This window comes from Echiichthys vipera, assembly GCF_963691815.1.
Source record: "Echiichthys vipera genome assembly, chromosome: 2".
NCBI classification, from domain to species: Eukaryota; Metazoa; Chordata; class Actinopteri; order Perciformes; family Trachinidae; genus Echiichthys; species Echiichthys vipera.
The window spans coordinates 24,516,407-24,533,665 of record NC_139827.1 but is presented as its reverse complement, the minus strand read 5'-3'; the positions used below and the strand labels follow the sequence as shown (position 1 = coordinate 24,533,665).

The 17,259-nt window shown below is 42.2% G+C and overlaps 3 protein-coding genes across 3 annotated transcripts; all 3 read left to right on the top strand.

Moving 5' to 3' along the window:
- Nucleotides 1-278: 278 nt before the first annotated feature.
- On the top strand, nucleotides 279-2,105 carry LOC310956430 (uncharacterized protein; the record flags this gene model as incomplete). Its single annotated transcript, XM_083926637.1, has 4 exons — nucleotides 279-688; nucleotides 1,348-1,473; nucleotides 1,714-1,884; nucleotides 2,088-2,105. Exons 1-4 carry the CDS (start codon nucleotides 560-562, stop codon nucleotides 2,103-2,105), a joined length of 444 nt encoding a protein of 147 aa, XP_083782763.1. The 5' UTR covers nucleotides 279-559.
- Nucleotides 1,880-11,548, top strand: cp110 (centriolar coiled-coil protein 110). The gene is made up of 8 exons (XM_083934766.1): nucleotides 1,880-4,216; nucleotides 4,397-4,521; nucleotides 7,409-7,510; nucleotides 8,004-8,120; nucleotides 8,901-9,002; nucleotides 9,170-9,286; nucleotides 9,765-9,847; nucleotides 10,540-11,548. Exons 1-8 carry the CDS (start codon nucleotides 2,161-2,163, stop codon nucleotides 10,694-10,696), a joined length of 2,859 nt encoding a protein of 952 aa, XP_083790892.1. The 5' UTR covers nucleotides 1,880-2,160; the 3' UTR covers nucleotides 10,697-11,548.
- A 210-nt stretch (nucleotides 11,549-11,758) lies between these two features.
- Nucleotides 11,759-15,640, top strand: sirt7 (sirtuin 7). Its single transcript, XM_083932092.1, has 10 exons — nucleotides 11,759-11,889; nucleotides 12,019-12,156; nucleotides 13,276-13,380; nucleotides 13,456-13,526; nucleotides 13,632-13,704; nucleotides 13,796-13,894; nucleotides 14,263-14,499; nucleotides 14,658-14,738; nucleotides 14,838-14,944; nucleotides 15,123-15,640. Exons 1-10 carry the CDS (start codon nucleotides 11,785-11,787, stop codon nucleotides 15,328-15,330), a joined length of 1,224 nt encoding a protein of 407 aa, XP_083788218.1. The 5' UTR covers nucleotides 11,759-11,784; the 3' UTR covers nucleotides 15,331-15,640.
- Nucleotides 15,641-17,259: the final 1,619 nt, after the last annotated feature.

Below are 17,259 nucleotides of genomic sequence, written 5' to 3'. Positions count from 1 at the left end.
GTGTGGCATTTTAATCCTTAGTAACACGCTGCGTTGACACGGGGGGGGTGAGGTGTTACTTGTTTAGTTAATGTGACCTGATTATTTGAGAATTAGAGTTGTGTGCTGTGTTTTAAATTGGTGTATTCGCTGTTTATTCTGATACACCCAAATCCGTGCTGTGACTCCACTCCGGGTCTTCGCTGTTTCCAAACTGTCAGTCTGTTGTTGCTCCGAAGGAGAAGCGGGTAAAATGTAAACACAGATCCGTCCTGGTGGACATTATTTTGTTTGGTAGCTTGCTAAACTTTCGTTTGTTGCTGTTTTATCAGAAGTAGCTCTACATGGCTTCGCTTATCTCTTTTAATCACATATATAAACCGTATTAACTAGACCTCCACATATTCATTTACCGGCAGTTTGGTTACCATACCAACGACAGTTAGCTAACGTTAGCTAGCTGTGGTCACAGCTCGATAGCTAACGTTAGCAACAACTTATCAAGATATCGTTAATATATAAAAGTTAGTGGGACTTTAAGCTGTCAACGTTACTACTTACTGTTTCCCGATGCTAATCGATGGAGGACTACGACCAGTTTGTGCAGCAGCGTCTCTCCCATCTGAGGACAAGTGTGGAGGAACACAGCAAACCTCCCCCTTCGTCCTCTCTCATCCGCTTCTATGGGCGACCCGTCCTCCCTCTCCTGGTACGAACTTTCAGTTTGGGGATATTTCTCTTAAATCAACATTATTGGGGTGTTTTAATCTGGGTTTACAAGACGCAGACTTTGTTGGACCCTGTAACGTTACAGCAGCACTTTGCTCATTCTTTGTTGTTGTTGGGAAGCTAGAAGGATATTGGAGAGCACTTAATAATTTTACATTATTGCTGCCCTTTCTTAGAAGGTGTGTGTGTGTGTGTGTGTGTGTGTGTGTGTGTGTGTGTGTGTGTGTGTGTGTGTGTGTGTGTGTGTGTGTGTGTGTGTGTGTGTGTGTGTGTGTGTGTGTGTGTGTGTGTGTGTGTGTGTGTGTGAGATACGATTGCACTGTGCAGTCATGCTGGTAGTTTCTGTGGAGCATTGCTGAAACAATGAGTCAATCGACAGAAAAGTAATACAAATGTGATTAATCACTATGCACAAAAGTTAATAACTTTGCACAGGTTCTTCCAGCTTGTCAGATGTTAGGTGTGTTGCTTTGTTCTACATCATTGTAAAGTTAGTACAAAGTTATTTGGCATGTGTATCTGGACATTTTATAGATCAAACAATCAGTTAATCAAGAAATAAAAAAAGAAATAACAAAATATTCCTTAGTGCTAGCCCAACATGTGTGACACCTCATGTCTGCTTTCTGATGATAACAGCTCTCAGGGGAGCAGAGAGAGGAGATGCAGCGGTACAGAGATGCAGCGCAGAAAGCTGCAGTCCATAAAAAGTTGAAGGCTGATTCAAGAATGGCCTGCGTGCAAACTATCCTACTCAGCGTTCAGGTAATATAAGTTCTGACTTGACAGCTATCCTCATGGCAATATGTTCCCACGTTACTGCAGAGCAGTTTTGCTGAAGGCTAACTTGGACAGCCTGGTCCTATTCAAACATACAGTAGTTCTTTTGAATGAAAAGAGTCACGAGACATTATTTGCCTTCATGTTTTGTCATGCTTCACTTAATTTTAATTAAAAAAGGTCCCTCCTTTTCAATGATCTCTTGATATTTGTTATGAACTGCAGCTGAGAAAGACGCCAACGCTGGAGGAGTTGCTTCAAGAGTCAGAGACTAACACAAAATCTTCATATTCCCATAACAACATTGGTGGATCAGTGTTGCAGAGCAGTTTATTCATTGGAACAAAGGATAGTCTTTCGCTCTCACCACCACCGAGAAGGAAAGGAGAGGATGATGTTTCTCTTCCTCCGTTGACATCAACTACAAATACTGCCTTTTTTGCCTCTAATGTGATAGCTCAGCAAAGTAACCAGGACGGATGCCTTATTGAAGAATATTACAACCAACAGGGATCACAGCCAAGTTCTTTTAATGGTGCAAGCCACCAGTCCTTGTCCTCTGGTTACGTGACTTACGATAATGTTGAAAACACCACCAGTGTCTCTGGAAGGATTGATGCAGAAAGAGAGAGCCATGGTTTTGGCTCCTCAGAGGGAGCTTATAATATTAATATGGGTGGCTTTTTCCTTCATAACACCTCAAACACAATTGCCAAGATGCCAGATATTATTAACCATCCACCCATAGATGGAGAAGAATTGGAAAGGAGTGGACTGGAATCATCCTTCTCTAATAGCTTCATATTAGTAAAAGACATTTGTTGCACCTCTCCCGAGGTGGATTCAGTCTTATGTGCAGTGAAATCAGAGAGCAGTAATCTGGCCAGCACAGAGGCTGAAGATAACCTTCCCTTTACCACAGTACTTGACTTTGACAAAGATCACAATTTGGACCGAGCTGAGGGCCCAGCCTCTTTATCAGAAAACACTGGCATTTCAGACGATCCACAGACAGTACGCACTCATCACAGTCCAACAACAGAGCTGCACATTCAACACAACCCCACAGAATCAGAACTAACAGACCACCACGCAGACGAAGCAAATCAGTCCCAGGAGCCTTATCGCTTCAGCCTCCAGGCCTTGCTGAAGAAATCTCAGGAGTATCGGCGACGCCAGCGGATGCTTAGGAACCAAGCCAAAAACACTAAAATTCAGGATAGGTCCCAAGAAAAGACCAGAGCAAGGGCAGAGGAGCAGAGCCTCTCTGATAAGGAGAATGACGAGGTCCCTTACAAGGGGGCTCTTATCCCCTCTGTGGAAACGTCGCAAAAGAAATTCAGGGAAAATGAGATGATTGAGAGTGAGTTACTCGGCGAAAAGGTGAACTTTAAATCTGAAAGCACACATCTAACCAGGGATGTAAATACTGAGGAAATGACTAGTGTTGAGCAGGATACAATCTTCAAAAACAATAAGCTGAACCTTTCAGAAGAGGTCAAAACAGAGCCTAAACAAATAAGCGCCTTCAGCCAGCAACAGCCCTCATTGACAAAAAGCTCTCCGGCCTTTTACTTGACCACCGCTGCCCCAACTTTTTATACCGGAGTAGGGAAATATAACACTATCCCAGCCCCTAATATTTGTCGGAGTCCTGTTCACTGCAAAAGCAAAGGCAGTTTCCAGGATGCAGAAACTCTCGACGGAGCCGAGACCTCAAAGAGGAAAGTCTCAGTCGATACTGGTTTGACTAGAGGCCATAAGGTTGATGAAGTTAACCTGGGACATCAAAACACTCCCGCAGCAGTTCCTTCTGCTGTGAATCTCATGGTTGAAGGTGACGTGACAAGTGTTTCAGCCAAGAGTTCACAGCAACTAGACCAGCTTGAGTCCAACCTGTGTAGTCTGAAAGTAACAATCTCGGATCTGGAATCAACGCTCACAAAAAACTTGGAAAATCACGGCCAAACAGAGAGGAACATAGAGAGTGAGTTCAGTTTTAAAGGCATCTCTCGTCCAAGTGATTGTGACTATCGGGGGGACAAACTGAGGGGGGATGATGATGATGATGATGATGATGATGCAGCAGAGCAAGACCAAGACCAAAGTTACGCAGAGCAGAGAAGACAATCAGACAGTTTCAAGGAGGATTCAGGAACTGAACCAAGCATCAGTAACACAAACCATGTTCCCCTCATAGCGCAGGTAACAGAAGCTAAGGCAGTTAACGTAAGCAAGCTCAGGCTAGTCAAAACCTTAGCTACAGAGAGGGGAAAGGAACAAGGGGGACAGCATGGCTGTAGGAAGCCCACAGCTAAATGCATCCTCTCTGTAACGCAGCAGCTGCGAATTCCAGACATATTCAGAAATGTTCTGACTGCAACTGCAGCCTCAAGTAACATCTCAGAGCTTTCGGATACCAGCAACTGTCCAGCGCAAAGTAGAAGTGAGACAGCGTCAGAAGGTCACGACTCTACCCACTCACCATCTCTCAACCAGTCGTACGATGTGGACGCGCCGTCCGGCCTGTGGCTCCTCGAGGGGTCAGGGTCTGACGCGGGCTCAAAAAGTCATCTCACCCCAGAGAGTGAGGGTGAAGGTCAGGGCGGGGCGTCCAAGGTCAAACGGAGGCTGCTCATGCACTTGACAGAGGAGACACAGGAAAGGAGTGCAGATGCCAGCAGAGGAGCAGGCTCTGTGGTTACACCCAACTCCAGCACTCCTAGAGGTAAAATATCAAATAAATGCATAAAAATCATTACTAGAAAATAAATTGGCTCAGCATACTCCTTGCCCTCAATGACATGGTTATATAGCTAGTGGCAAGAAATTTTGCTGTATTAGTCTGTATCTTTTTTTTTAAATAATAGTATTCACACATTATGTGACCACATATTACTGCCTTCAGCTGCAGCACGGTGGGACGAAGGCCTCGGCGGTCAAGAAATGCAGGAACAACTGAAACAGGCCCATGCTGCTCAGGTCAGAGCCTTGCAAAATGAGCACAGGAGACAACAGGAAGAACTGCTGCAGGTGAGACAATAGACAGAGACTACTGGTATTACTGGGTGAACAATTAGATTTTGTTAAGGTAATGAGACATGAAGATACGTAAAGCCAAAAAAAGACACAAGTCTCCTCTTTCATCTTTTTTTTTAAAAGGAAAGCGTGCAGCAAGATTAAACAGGCTTGGTTAGTGGTATTTTAGCAGTTTTTTTCTATTATAGCCATAAAAAAAGTTTTAAATGAATTTTCATTTTTTACTGTCAAAGTCCTGTGATACTTTACATTGAATTCAAGTCATTTTAGCGTGTTAAAGTAGTATCAAATTTAATTGCCAAAAGTCTTGATTATATATTATATGGTTGTGGGTTGTTGGGAGACGTTATACACACTTAAGCATCATGTGATACATGTGCATTTATGAAGCAGTTTACTCGTTTTTGTGCTTTTCAAAGCATTTCCAACTATTGTTAAACCAGCCATTTTGTTTATTCATGGAAATGGTTTTAGCATTTAGCATTTCAACATAGGTTCTTTTATCTAAAACTTTGATTCGATTCAAGTCAGACAGCGTTCCCAACACATGCTCAAAACATATACCAAAATGTGTGTAATGATGGGGAATGGTGTGCTATTATTTTCGTCAAAGATTTGCCTAGCCCTTTTAACAAAAATCAAGCTTAATTTCGACATACACAATGATGGGAAATCGCAGCCTAAAGGCGACAGGAGCGCCAACCAGTTGCTCATTGAGCTGCAATACAAACTGAGAGAAGAAATTGTCTGATTGCAGCAGACAGGCAGGTTTTTAACCTGCTCTGGTTCTCACATATTTGACCCCACAAACATCAAAATTATATCAATGTGTTCAGTTTGTACAGTTTGAAAGTACTGACAACAATTTGATCTAGATGAATTCATGTACTTAATTGATTGTTAATCTAGTAAGCACTACAGAAACTGAAAATAGTCCCCAACCAGTACACTATTTACTTGTGTTTGAGCAAATCTGCTGAGACTAGGGTGCCCAGCTGTTGTAGGAAGTTATTTAGCCTTTTTAATAAGCAAGTTTAAAGCTGTAAAGACTGTGCGGAGAGAGATGACAGGAAATGAGGGTGTGAGAGAGAGAGAGAGAGCGAGATGCAACAAAGGTCCCCAACTAAGGTTGAAATGAAGACATTGCAGTTCATGGTCAGTGTCTTAATCCCTAAACTACAGGATTTGTTGACAGTAAGAAAAATATAGAATATTGCCTGCTTTACCCTCTAATATTTTATCAAAATGAAAATAAAGAAACCACAAGAAATGAAAGCAGCTGAAATGGCATGTTTCTAAAAGACTAAAAGTACCAGACGTTTATTATAACTGAACAAGGCTCAAACAGTCATCCTGATATTTCCTCTGTCCCATTGGTCCACTTCTTGCATTAAATTGCATCACCTATTGCTGTACAGATCTAGCACGTAATTCCTGTAAAGGCAGCCATAATTCACTCTACCAAGGTCTTTGACTCCACCCAAAGTCACCTTTTGAGAAATAGAAAAAAAAAAAGAATCTCTTTCTGTGTTTTCAAAAGTGACAATAGGCCATGAGAGTTTCTAACCAATTCACCAAAGCTGCGATATAATATTGACCCTAAATGTTCTCTTATTTAAATTAGACCTTTGAAAGACTCTGTTCCATATGTGAGCACGCATTCATACACACATGATGTCACCCTACCTGTTAGAGCGCACTTCTGGAGACCGGGGTCGTGGGCAGACTGCAGACATCTGCTCATTACAAGAGACCTTCAGACTCTCCCCAGTAAAAAAAAAAACCACACAGGGATTCTAGCATAAATGTTTCATTACATCCCTAAGAGGCGAGCTGGCATAGTCGCGTGTGTGTGTGTGTGTGTGTGTGTGTGTGTGTGTGTGTGTGTGTGTGTGTGTGTGTGTGTGTGTGTGTGTGTGTGTGTGTGTGTGTGTGTGTGTGTGTGTGTGTGTGTGTGTGTGTGTGTGTGTGTGTGTGTGTGTGTGTGTGTGTGTGTGTGTGTGTGTGTGTGTGTGTGTGTGTGTGTGTGTGTGTGTGTGTGTGTGTGTGTGTGTGACTTCAAGGACGCCTGCTGTTCTCTGGCAGCCAGTTCTTGTTACTTCAGCGTGTGTCTGTATTTATTCTTGGCCAGTGTCCTTGCCCTATTAATCACAGTCTCCGTTTAATTTATGTATCCTTAACAACAATATAATTAACATAAGCTGTTTAATGAAAAAGAAGGACTTCTTTTTCGCCTCCCCTCTGTCCTTCCATCATTTGCGATGTGATGAGAGACTGGCTGGACTCTGTGGTAGATGGAGGAGGAGACCGAGGGAATTGACACAGAAAGGGGAAAGGATAATTTGTTTAATTCATGACCGTCTGTGGTTAAGTGCCAGATCGTCCCGTCGAGTGCCACCACTAATGGTCCCTTCCCATTCTCTTCTTTTTTTTCTCTCCTTGCATCCCTCCCTTTTGTTTTGTCTCATACCACCTCCTGCGTCGTTTTTACTCTGGCTGTATTCATTTACTCCATCTCTCCTGTCTCATCATCCCTGTCATCCTCCTCCTCCTCCTCCTCTACTTCCTCTCTCATCTCATCTCTCTTGCCTCTGTGCCCCATCTCTCCCCTTCTGTCTCTTTCTCTCTACCCTCAATTAATTTCTTCCTCCCGCCTCATTTGCTGTCCTTTCCAATTCAATATTTTCCAACCTTGCCTGCTCCCAAATGCATGTGTGCATGTGTGCATGTGTGCATGTCTGCGCGCGCGCACACACACACACACACACACACACACACACACACACACACACACACTAACGCACCTCTCTTCCTATTCCATCCCTCCACCCTCATGTCTCTTTCTCCTGTCTGTCTCTCTCTCTGTCTGTCTGTCTCTCAGGCGTTGGCAGCGCGTTACCGTCTCCTCCAGAGCGTGTCCTTCCCTTGCTCTGTGTCAAGCTCACGTCTTGGGGACGCGTTGACCTTTCCTACCCTTTCTCAGGTATCACCATCACATTGTCATTGTCAGTGATGCAGAAGCTTGTCCTGCTTATCCTTGTACCTGCAATATTTTTATTCATCACTAGTAAGCTCATATACTCAGGTGAGACCAATACTTCCCCCTCGATGTCATAATCCTTATCAGTAAGCTCTGTTATTGCTCCCTCATATGTATTCAAGTTCAGCAGCTCAGCTTCAGTTGAGACTATAGCTACTATACAACAAACATATCTCTTTATTGCAACATCTTTAGACTCAACAAGTGAGTGGCATATTATTATTCTGCTTATTATTCTCTATTATAATGATATAATGCCGTGAGTCTACTTGCATTGACACGTTAAATAGATGCCGACCAAAAGACCTTGAAAATCTGTGTGGGAAATTAATTGGTTGTCATTGATGGAATTAGCATTCTCCTCTCTCTTCCCCGCTGCTCCTCATTATTCACCCCTCTCAACCCCCTGTTCTCCCCTCTTCCTCCTCTTCCTTAGCCCTGCAGCCCACTGTCAGAGCGCTACCGCCCCCTGCTGTCAGCGGCCGTGAAGGGTTTTCTAGCTCGCAGGCTGCTGAGGACTGAGAGGGTGGTGCGGCTGGTGCACACCATCAGGGTGAGTAGAGACAGTGGCCTGTCTCATAGAATAAACCAAAGACCTTTTTGTGCACATTACAGCTGTGTGTGCTTGTCATGGCTCCCTCAGGTCCTTGAAAACCTTGAAAGTTTGTGGCTGTGCAGGGGGAAAAGTCAAGGCCTTGAAAGTTTTTGAAAATAGACATGAAAGTGTCTGAATTTTGAATTTTGTGCAAGAATAGAAGTGCTCTTTCTATTGTTTTTTTTTTTTTTTTTTAGCATGGTTCCCACTGGTCCTTGAAATACATGAAAGTTTGATGTTGAGGGGGCCTTGAAAGTTTTTGAAAATAAACCTAATTTGAAGAAAATTTTGGGCATTGAAAGGGCTTAAATTTATATATATTGTGCAAGAATAGAAGTTGAAGTTCTTTATATATTTTTCACTTAACGTTCTGCGATCTGCTGTCTGCTCGTGTGTCTCCAGCAGTTCCAAAATCATCAGTGTAGCAGTAATTAACCTTGAGCCGTGCCTCAATCTATGCCATGTTGGGCTCTTGAATTTGAGGTATTTTGGAAAGTCTTTGAAAAGTTCTTGAATTTGATGTTTAAGATGGTGCGGGGACTTTGTGTGTGTGTGTGTGTGTGTGTGTGTGTGTGTGTGTGTGTGTGTGTGTGTGTGTGTGTGTGTGTGTGTGTGTGTGTGTGTGTGTGTGTGTGTGTGTGTGTGTGTGTGTGTGTGTGTGTGTGTGTGTGTGTGTGTGTGTGTGTGTGTGTGTGTGTGTGTGTGTGTGTGTGTGTGTGTGTGTGTGTGTACATCTAGGACACGCATCAGTTCCTGCAGGCCCTCCAGCAGCAGAACCCTGGGCTTGGACAGTTCTGTAGCAGGCAGGACCTTTTATTGCAGGAGAGAGTCACTCTGCAGGTATTAGAGCAAACACCTGTTGTAAACATGTTAACATTCCTCTTCCCTTCTCTCCGGCGCTGCCAACTGAGCAATTATTCCCTTCATTAGCAGTTACCACAGCAGATACTATGATTATACGAATTCATTCAAGCCATCATCTGCTCAGTAATTGTTTCCCCCTCCAGCTGCGCGCCGCACGTTACGAGATCCACGACATATTCTTCAACCTGTCAGCCGGAGAGAGGATGCAGCTGATCGGCTGGGACAGAGAGCTGGCCAGGGAGAGAGAGATCAGACAGCAGGTAACCTTTGCAGCGTGTGAGCTGAAACAAATCATATACACTGGAGGACTGTTGGTTTCTCACTATAGACGGGAAAGCAATCTCAAATAATGGCAAAAAAAGTAGCAGAGTTACATGTGGGGAAAATGCTGTAGCGGCGATGTTAGGGCTATCAGTGTTTAATTACAGCTGCTCTGACGCAGGACTAATTATTCCAATTCAAAATACCATTATGCTTTTAGTGCTGTCCACACCTTCATGATGAGTCTGGTGGATAATAACATTGTTGCTTTATTTCTCCCAGTACAGTACTTCTGGTGTTGATCTAATTTCACAAAGTAGGCAGAGAAGACTGAAAAATTGATTCTGTGATGTTTCAATGTAAACTATTCTATTGATAACATGTTGTGAATAATATAATACACTTTGCGGTTAGTGCAAAGATAACTCAGGCATGTGATTTTGGCTTGTCTGTCTTTGTGTGTGTGTGTTTGTTTAGAGTGGGTGCTCAGGCCATCCCAGAAGAAAGAGTTCTCTGTCAACCGCAACGCAAAAATCACTGGAGAGGAAAAGAGGGATGATGTGAGTTTACAACCGGATCAGTCCTGCTTTCTTCTTTCTTTAGAGCTCATCTCGTGCATCTCGAAGAACACATTAGGACACGGTTACTCTACCGGAGGCTCCACACTGATGAAGACATGCTTTATGTTGAAACATTAGTCGATGCGCCTGATTAAAAGCTCTTTCTATAACGGTGTGCCCCAGATCCCACAGTCACAACCGTAGCACAAAACTGTGGAGTGTGGAAACTTTCAAATAAGTGTTTTAATTTATTTAGACCTAATTAATATCATTGATATTTTCACTTCTCTTATAAAATTAATGTAAATGTTATTATCCTTATCAGTGTGAACAGACCCTTACTATGGGGACTGACATCATCACACATGAATACTGTTGGGCTCATTGAATCCACAAGAGTCTCATCTTTGCAGTCAGACCCAATTTATGCAACTCAAAAAACTATCCCCAGTATGCAGAAATATTCTAACACACCATTTTACATTTTATACTACAATGCAGTTGACAATCACTGCAGTACAGAGCGAAGCCAACCAGTGAAGACATCACAAATCAATTAAACAATTTAACAATATCTGTTTCCTGTTCAGCTGAAACCTTTTAATTAATTAAAGATCTTGCACTACATGCTCTTTATTTTTTAACAAGCAGTATGTGTGTCAGTGAGTAAAGCCTTCTCCTCTTCCCACCAGGATCCAGAAAAAGGCAGCAGAAAGGCACACAGGAGTTGTGAGGACTGGACACAATACTGGACTCTCTGCTAAGCAGCCGCTGGAAAACAAACGAGGACAGTTCAGAGCAAATCCTCAGAGGGTCCCCAAGAGCACTTACTCCTCTAGACCCCGATGACACTTTCCTAATTGGCCCCAGTGAGGACTCATAATAAGACCTCTAGCGATTACATAAATATTGTATAACTAATCACTTGAGAGTTTCCAAATTTGACAGACAACGATGCCTGTAGCTGACAAATATTTCATTGTGTTCCATATCTTGTGTGCTGCGGCATCTTTACACTCTACAACCAGCCACAGTGGTTTCACAGTAAGTGGATCAGGTGGGATATCACTGCAGCTGCTCTGTCAGAAACAGATTCTTTATCAGGAAGTGTTTCAGTGTACTAATGCAGAAGTTAGTGGTGCAAAAAAACCCACACACTTTGGTGTCCTTTGGCTGAAAAGCTCTGTGCGCTGTACCTGTAATGAAAGAAATTACTGGATGACTTGATTAAGCATCACTCTTTGGGTATTTGTTTACAACTTGTAGACATGCAACCTGTGACCAGGGGTTGGAACTTAGCTTTGTTTGAAAAGTAAGTGTGAAGTAAGCCATGGCTGCTAATCAACTGCATGTCAGTGTGTTTCCCACTTGTCCAATGTTAAATCTCTGCTTTGAGGGACGGACTTCAACACTTAAGTATTCAGTCCCTTCGAGTCTACGTGCCTAGTTCATTGCCAACCGATGTTAGTTTGATATTTACAGAACTTTTGTAGGACTGTGTGTTCACTTATACAGAAATGTTAATATCCAGCTCCAAATCTTAGAGTTACAGCAAATACTTGAATAGTGTTCCTCCCAAGTGTTGCCTTAAATATTTTTTGCTAGTGTATTTGGATCACATGTGCGAAGAAAACACACAGCTTTTGCAATTATTATTTTATATATATATTTGTACGAACTTTGTACCTGTTTTTTATGTTATTTATTATTATGTGGTTGGTAATAAATATTTCTTAACACTTGAAAGCTGCTCTGAAGTTTGTGAAAGCTGACACTTCAGCGTTAACGCGTACAGGCTCCCAGCAGCAGGGGGCGCTGCAGGCCGCTTGAGCTCATTAACAGAGAGACAACATCCGGCCCCGGCTGCCGTCGTTGGCCGCTGGCGTTATGTGCTGTGTTTTGAATAGATAAGCTACCTCTCAGCTGATTTAAACGGGATGGAAGAGGAGGCGGACACTGGCGTTTCTTCGCGGGCGGAGAGGAAAGCGTTGGAAAAGGCCAAAATACTTGAACGGGAAAGCGAGAGGAAGATCTTCAGGCTGGTAAGAGTGCGGGTCGACACATTTGGAGACTTTCTCCGGTGTCTGTACCAAGCTAGCTGGCTAAATGGGTTCTTTACTGTGTGTCATGCTGGGAGTCTGAGCCGGTTTGTTTCTGTCTGATAACTGAAGGTTGGACGCGTCCTGAAGAAACCGGAGTGTGAGCGGACTGAGGAGGAGGCCGCCGTGTTACTGCTGCACAGAGACACCGTGGAGGAGCTCTGCAAGAGACAAGTCCGCAGAAACGTCCTCAAGAGGAAGCAGGAGGAGGTGAGGCTGCCAGGCCCGCCGAGGAGGACCGCAGGCTGCTCTAACATTTAAGTGGTGGACTGAATATGTATGGCAGATATCTGTAATTCATTATTCCTATCACCACTTTGCCTTTTATGTGTATTGAGCTTTCAATTCTATATCCACAATCATATTTTAGATCCTGGATCTCTCTAATGTCATTATTACTAGAAAAAACTCCCATTACACATATTAACAATTCAATTGTTATTAGTCATAATTTTGATTTCAGATATCCATAATGAAAAGACATTTCAGATACCCATAATGAAAAAACATTTCAGATATCCATAATGTAGTTTTGACTATCCAAGATACATTGTGACTAGTAAAAATGTCATTACGGAAATGTACAACTGCGATTTGACCAGTAAGATATTGTAATCCAGAATGTTCATTTTAGATATCCACAATTACATTTTAGATAAAAGCCCAATACACATGAATGGTAAAAGTGACGTCATTTATACTAGTAAGAATTAGGTTGTAGATATCTGAAATGACAATTGTAGATAGGAAGAATGTCATTGGAGATCTGAAATTAAGATTCTGACTACAGTGAGGATTCAATTTTGACTTGGAGAAATGGTATTATGGACATCTAAAATGTAATCACAGATAAGAGTGTGATTTGATTAAATGTTAAAACTGCTTTCCATAGAGTAGTAGCTTTTAAGCTAACTCACCATCACAGTGGCGTAGTAGGTGAAAGAACTGAAACTGTTATAGGTTGAATGACAGCCATGGTTTCTCCTGGACTAGCTAAGAAAAATGAATTGTGTGACCTAATGTGAATATCCACAGTTAAACAGATTATTAAACCGGATGTCAAACTAAATTAGGACTAAAAAGGACACCTGTTGTCAGGCCTATCAATTGTTCTGGGGGAAACCTTGTAACATAATAAATAGTATTGTTGTGACATCATCTGACGGCTCGTTTAAAAGTATAATTTCTGAATGCAGGCTATGTGCATTTATATAGAGTGCTCAGTGTTTTGATACTTTGACAGGGTTTATATGGCACCTCAACCAACCCATTGAAAACCCAAGTTTTAATATATGGCACCTTTTAAACATCTTGTATTACGATCTGCAGGTGTTTGATGATGCTGATGAGCTGAAGAGTAAAGTCAGGCGGCTCGCTGTGGCAGTCAAACAAGCGAAACACCTGGTGGTATACACTGGAGCCGGTATCAGCACGGTACGTCACACTCTGGGTCGTCACTTTCCTTTCCTTTTTAAATTTTCACAGGACTGATGACGTCTTTCCTTTCAGGCAGCTTCTATCCCAGACTACAGGGGCCCTAATGGGGTGTGGACACAGCTACAGAAGGGACGGACAGTCATGTGAGAAATGTTGGTCTTTGCACTGATGTGATAGTAGGAGCATTTTGTTTTGAAGTGAACTAAACTCCAACTGTGATTATGTTCCTTGTTTTTCCTTACAAACAGTTCGTCTGACCTGAGTAAAGCTGAGCCGACCTTCACGCACATGTGCATCAGGATGCTACACAAGGAAAAGCTGGTATTCAGACTTGGATGAATAACTTTTATGCAGGTAGATGTTCCACTGGTAATTATGCATACTGATATGCATTCTGTGTTTGTCTATAAAGGTACAGCATGTTGTTTCTCAAAACTGTGATGGACTTCACTTACGTAGCGGTCTACCCAGACATGCCCTGTCTGAGCTTCATGGAAACATGTTTATGGAGGTAAGACACACACCATATCCTCAGTCGCATACACACACACACACACATACACACACACACACACACACACACACTCTTTCCCCCCCTGGGAAGATAATGTAGATATGGTCAGCAGCAGTTTTAATCAACTATATGGCTGTGTGCTTCACTGATCCACACAAGCAGAGCTGCTTTAGGCTTGTGTATATTTCACCAACATGTTTTCCCTCACAGGATATCCCTAAAGCAGATAAACACTGCTGTAGCATGGGCATTGCCGAATAAGCTACATTTTTGAGATTTTTGGGGGATTTCCACCCATGGGAAAACCGTTCTCCAAAGAAAGAAAGTAAGTTACCCTGACATGTTCTCTTTTTTTAATCCTCTAGGTGTGTACATCCTGTTCCCCTGTCAGAGAGTGCGTACGTTTATTTGACGTGACAGAGCGGACGTCGCTGCACCGCCATGGGACAGGTCGCAGGTGCAGCCACTGTGGTGGTGAACTCAAGGACACCATTGTGCACTTCGGGGAACGTGGGACCCTGGAGCAGCCTCTCAACTGGAAGGGAGCTGCAAAGGCTGCAGAGATGGCCGATGTTATTCTCTGCTTAGGCTCCAGTCTGAAGGTAAGTTTTAAAAAACAGTCTTGTTTTAATCAGGTTAATGAATATCATATAAATGCATTCATTGATATGTAAATTCTAATATCTTACACAGTTTCTAGTGATAGTTTATTGGCTCTTGGCATCTTCACTCTCTTGCACTCTGTTTCCCGCTCTTCTAGGTGCTGAAGAAATACGCTTGTCTGTGGTGCATGAACAGACCGGCAAGCAAGAGGCCCAAACTCTACATTGTCAACCTACAGGTATCTGTGATTTTGACATATTAGGTGAATAAGATGCAAATTAATTTGAATGATGGAAATTGAGTTGTGGCTGATTACATGGCTGTGTCTTTGATCTAGTGGACACCAAAAGATGATCTGGCTGTGCTGAAAATTCATGGCAAGTGTGATGATGTCATGAGCCTCCTAATGGAGGAGTTGAACATTCAGATTCCTCTGTATGACAGGTTAGGACCTTTTTTTTTTTTATGAAGTAATTACATCAAGTATACTCACAAAGCCCTCCAAAGTTGGCTTCATTATTATAAAATTAGCATTCAAATAGACTTATCTCATATTAAAGGATACAATTAAGCAATTAATGCAACTTTTTGACACTCAGTTTCCCTCATTCTGTCTCATTAGGGCGCAGGACCCCATCTTCAGTCTCGCCACACCTCTGCAGCAAGAAGAGGTTGACAGCCATACTCGTGAGGTCATAGCTCCCCTTCACAGGCAGAAGGACTGCTTACCTCTCTCTGGAGAGCAGACAGAAGAAGCTACAGCTGTGCAGGGTGGCTGGTTTGGAAGAGGCTATGGCAAAGGAAGGAAGAAGAAGAAAAACTCCTCATAACCAAGGCCCATACTGTCAATTCTGTCAAGTGACCATTCCCAATGAGGGATTCAGATTTCAGTCCCAAAATGAGGACGAGTTGGACTTTCTGGTGCTGTTATGTTTTTTTGAGTGCATTTGTGTCATCCAGTCACATGCAGTGTGTTTGAAGAGAAATATAAGTTTGCACTTTGCACCATGAACAACAGTTAACAGTAACAGCAAGATCTAACAGTGGCTTTGTTCATGCTACATGTATGGCAGCTAAACTAGCGGTTAGTAGTGCTAAGTATTAGCCCAGTACAGCAAGTAGAGCCTGTAAGAGAAAACCAAAAAATTATTCACAGTTCCAACCTGTAGGCTCAAAAACAACATATACGGTCAGCTCTAATCCAGACAGTCACAGTGGATACCAGTAGTGACATTGGATAAAAAACATGTCAAAGTTTGAAAAGGAAGTTTTGAAACGATGCCCATCCGTTCAATGTAACACAAACATATTTTCAACAACATAACGTTTTTACAGCCACCACTGAAGCTTCGAGGGGTGAATGATTCTCCAGAAGATAGCACTTTAAGTGGAGTCTCATTTTAGCCTGAGTTAAATTTGTATTTTTACCAAGTTGGTATTGGTGCGTAGCAGTAACAAATTTAACGTTTAAAGTGTATGTGACTGTGCTGTAGTGTTTACAAGTGTCAAATTCCAGTAGAACAGCAGCAGCAAACCAATGGCCAAATTTTGATTCCTGTGCTGCCACAGCTTTTACTGAAAAGAGATTCAGCAGCTCAAACATTTTGTATTACTTAGAGTGACATATATTTTTATAGTCTTTTTCAAATGTTTAAAACCTACATTGTTGAATGTACCTTTTTTTTAACAAGTGCTTATTTGTGTTTTTTATTTGAAGGTTATTTTGATTCACTTAAATTATTTCCTGACCTGAACTCACAGTCAACCTTCATTCTGCTGTCATTCATCCTCAGGTTTGCAGGCTAGGGTGTACACCTACTGTACCTCAGTTTACAGAAAATGCTTATGTTTACATTTTTATCTCAACTTTTCTGCTGAAGATGCAGACTCTGGTGCTGTCAGTTCTACAGAAAGGAAAGAAGGAAAGCGGATTTGTGACTTTTTACTTTCATTTGGATTAATTGTTAGTTTATGTTTTGTCAAGTTACTGTTTACTTAAAGGAGCAGTGTGTTGGATTTAGGGGGGCTCTATTGGCAGAGATGGAACATCATTTTCATAACTGTATTTTCACAAGTGGATACACCTCAAAGAAGGAATAGTGTTTTTGTTATCTTAGAATGAGCCCTTCATATCTACACAGGGAGAAAGTCCTCGTCATGTTGCATCGCCATGTTTCTACAGTAGCCCAGAACAGGCAAACCAAACACTGGCTCTCAGGATGGCTTTTTTGTGTATTTACGCTACCTGAAGGTCATCGTTCTACTACATGCTTGGAAATGGGAGGGGTCAGGGAAGGGGTGTTCAGTTTGCAGTCTGCAAGTTGCCACTAAATCCAGCGATGCTCGATAAGTGATTAGAAACATCCAAATATGTGTGTATTAATTTGTCTCAGGGAGATCCAGTGTTATTAATAATCTCATCCTGTACTGTATAGTGTCAGATGTTATTAAAGGACAGATAACCACCATGGGTAGTAGTGTTCAGCATTTTTTAAAACTCAAACCGATAGTAAAAATGTATGTGAAGACTCCTTGATTTCCATCGTATCTGGCAAAAAAGATGCTATACTTCTGAGACAAAGAGTTCCTTGATTTAAATTGTGTCTATCATCTGCATTTGTGGGCCTTTGCTTTAACTATATTATAGTACACTTGATTTGTAGACTTAACTTGACAGCACTCTAGCTTAACCTTTAGCCGTGTGATGTTTTTTTTTAGTTCTGCAAGTGGCTATGCTTTCTGCCTGGATTTTTGTTTAA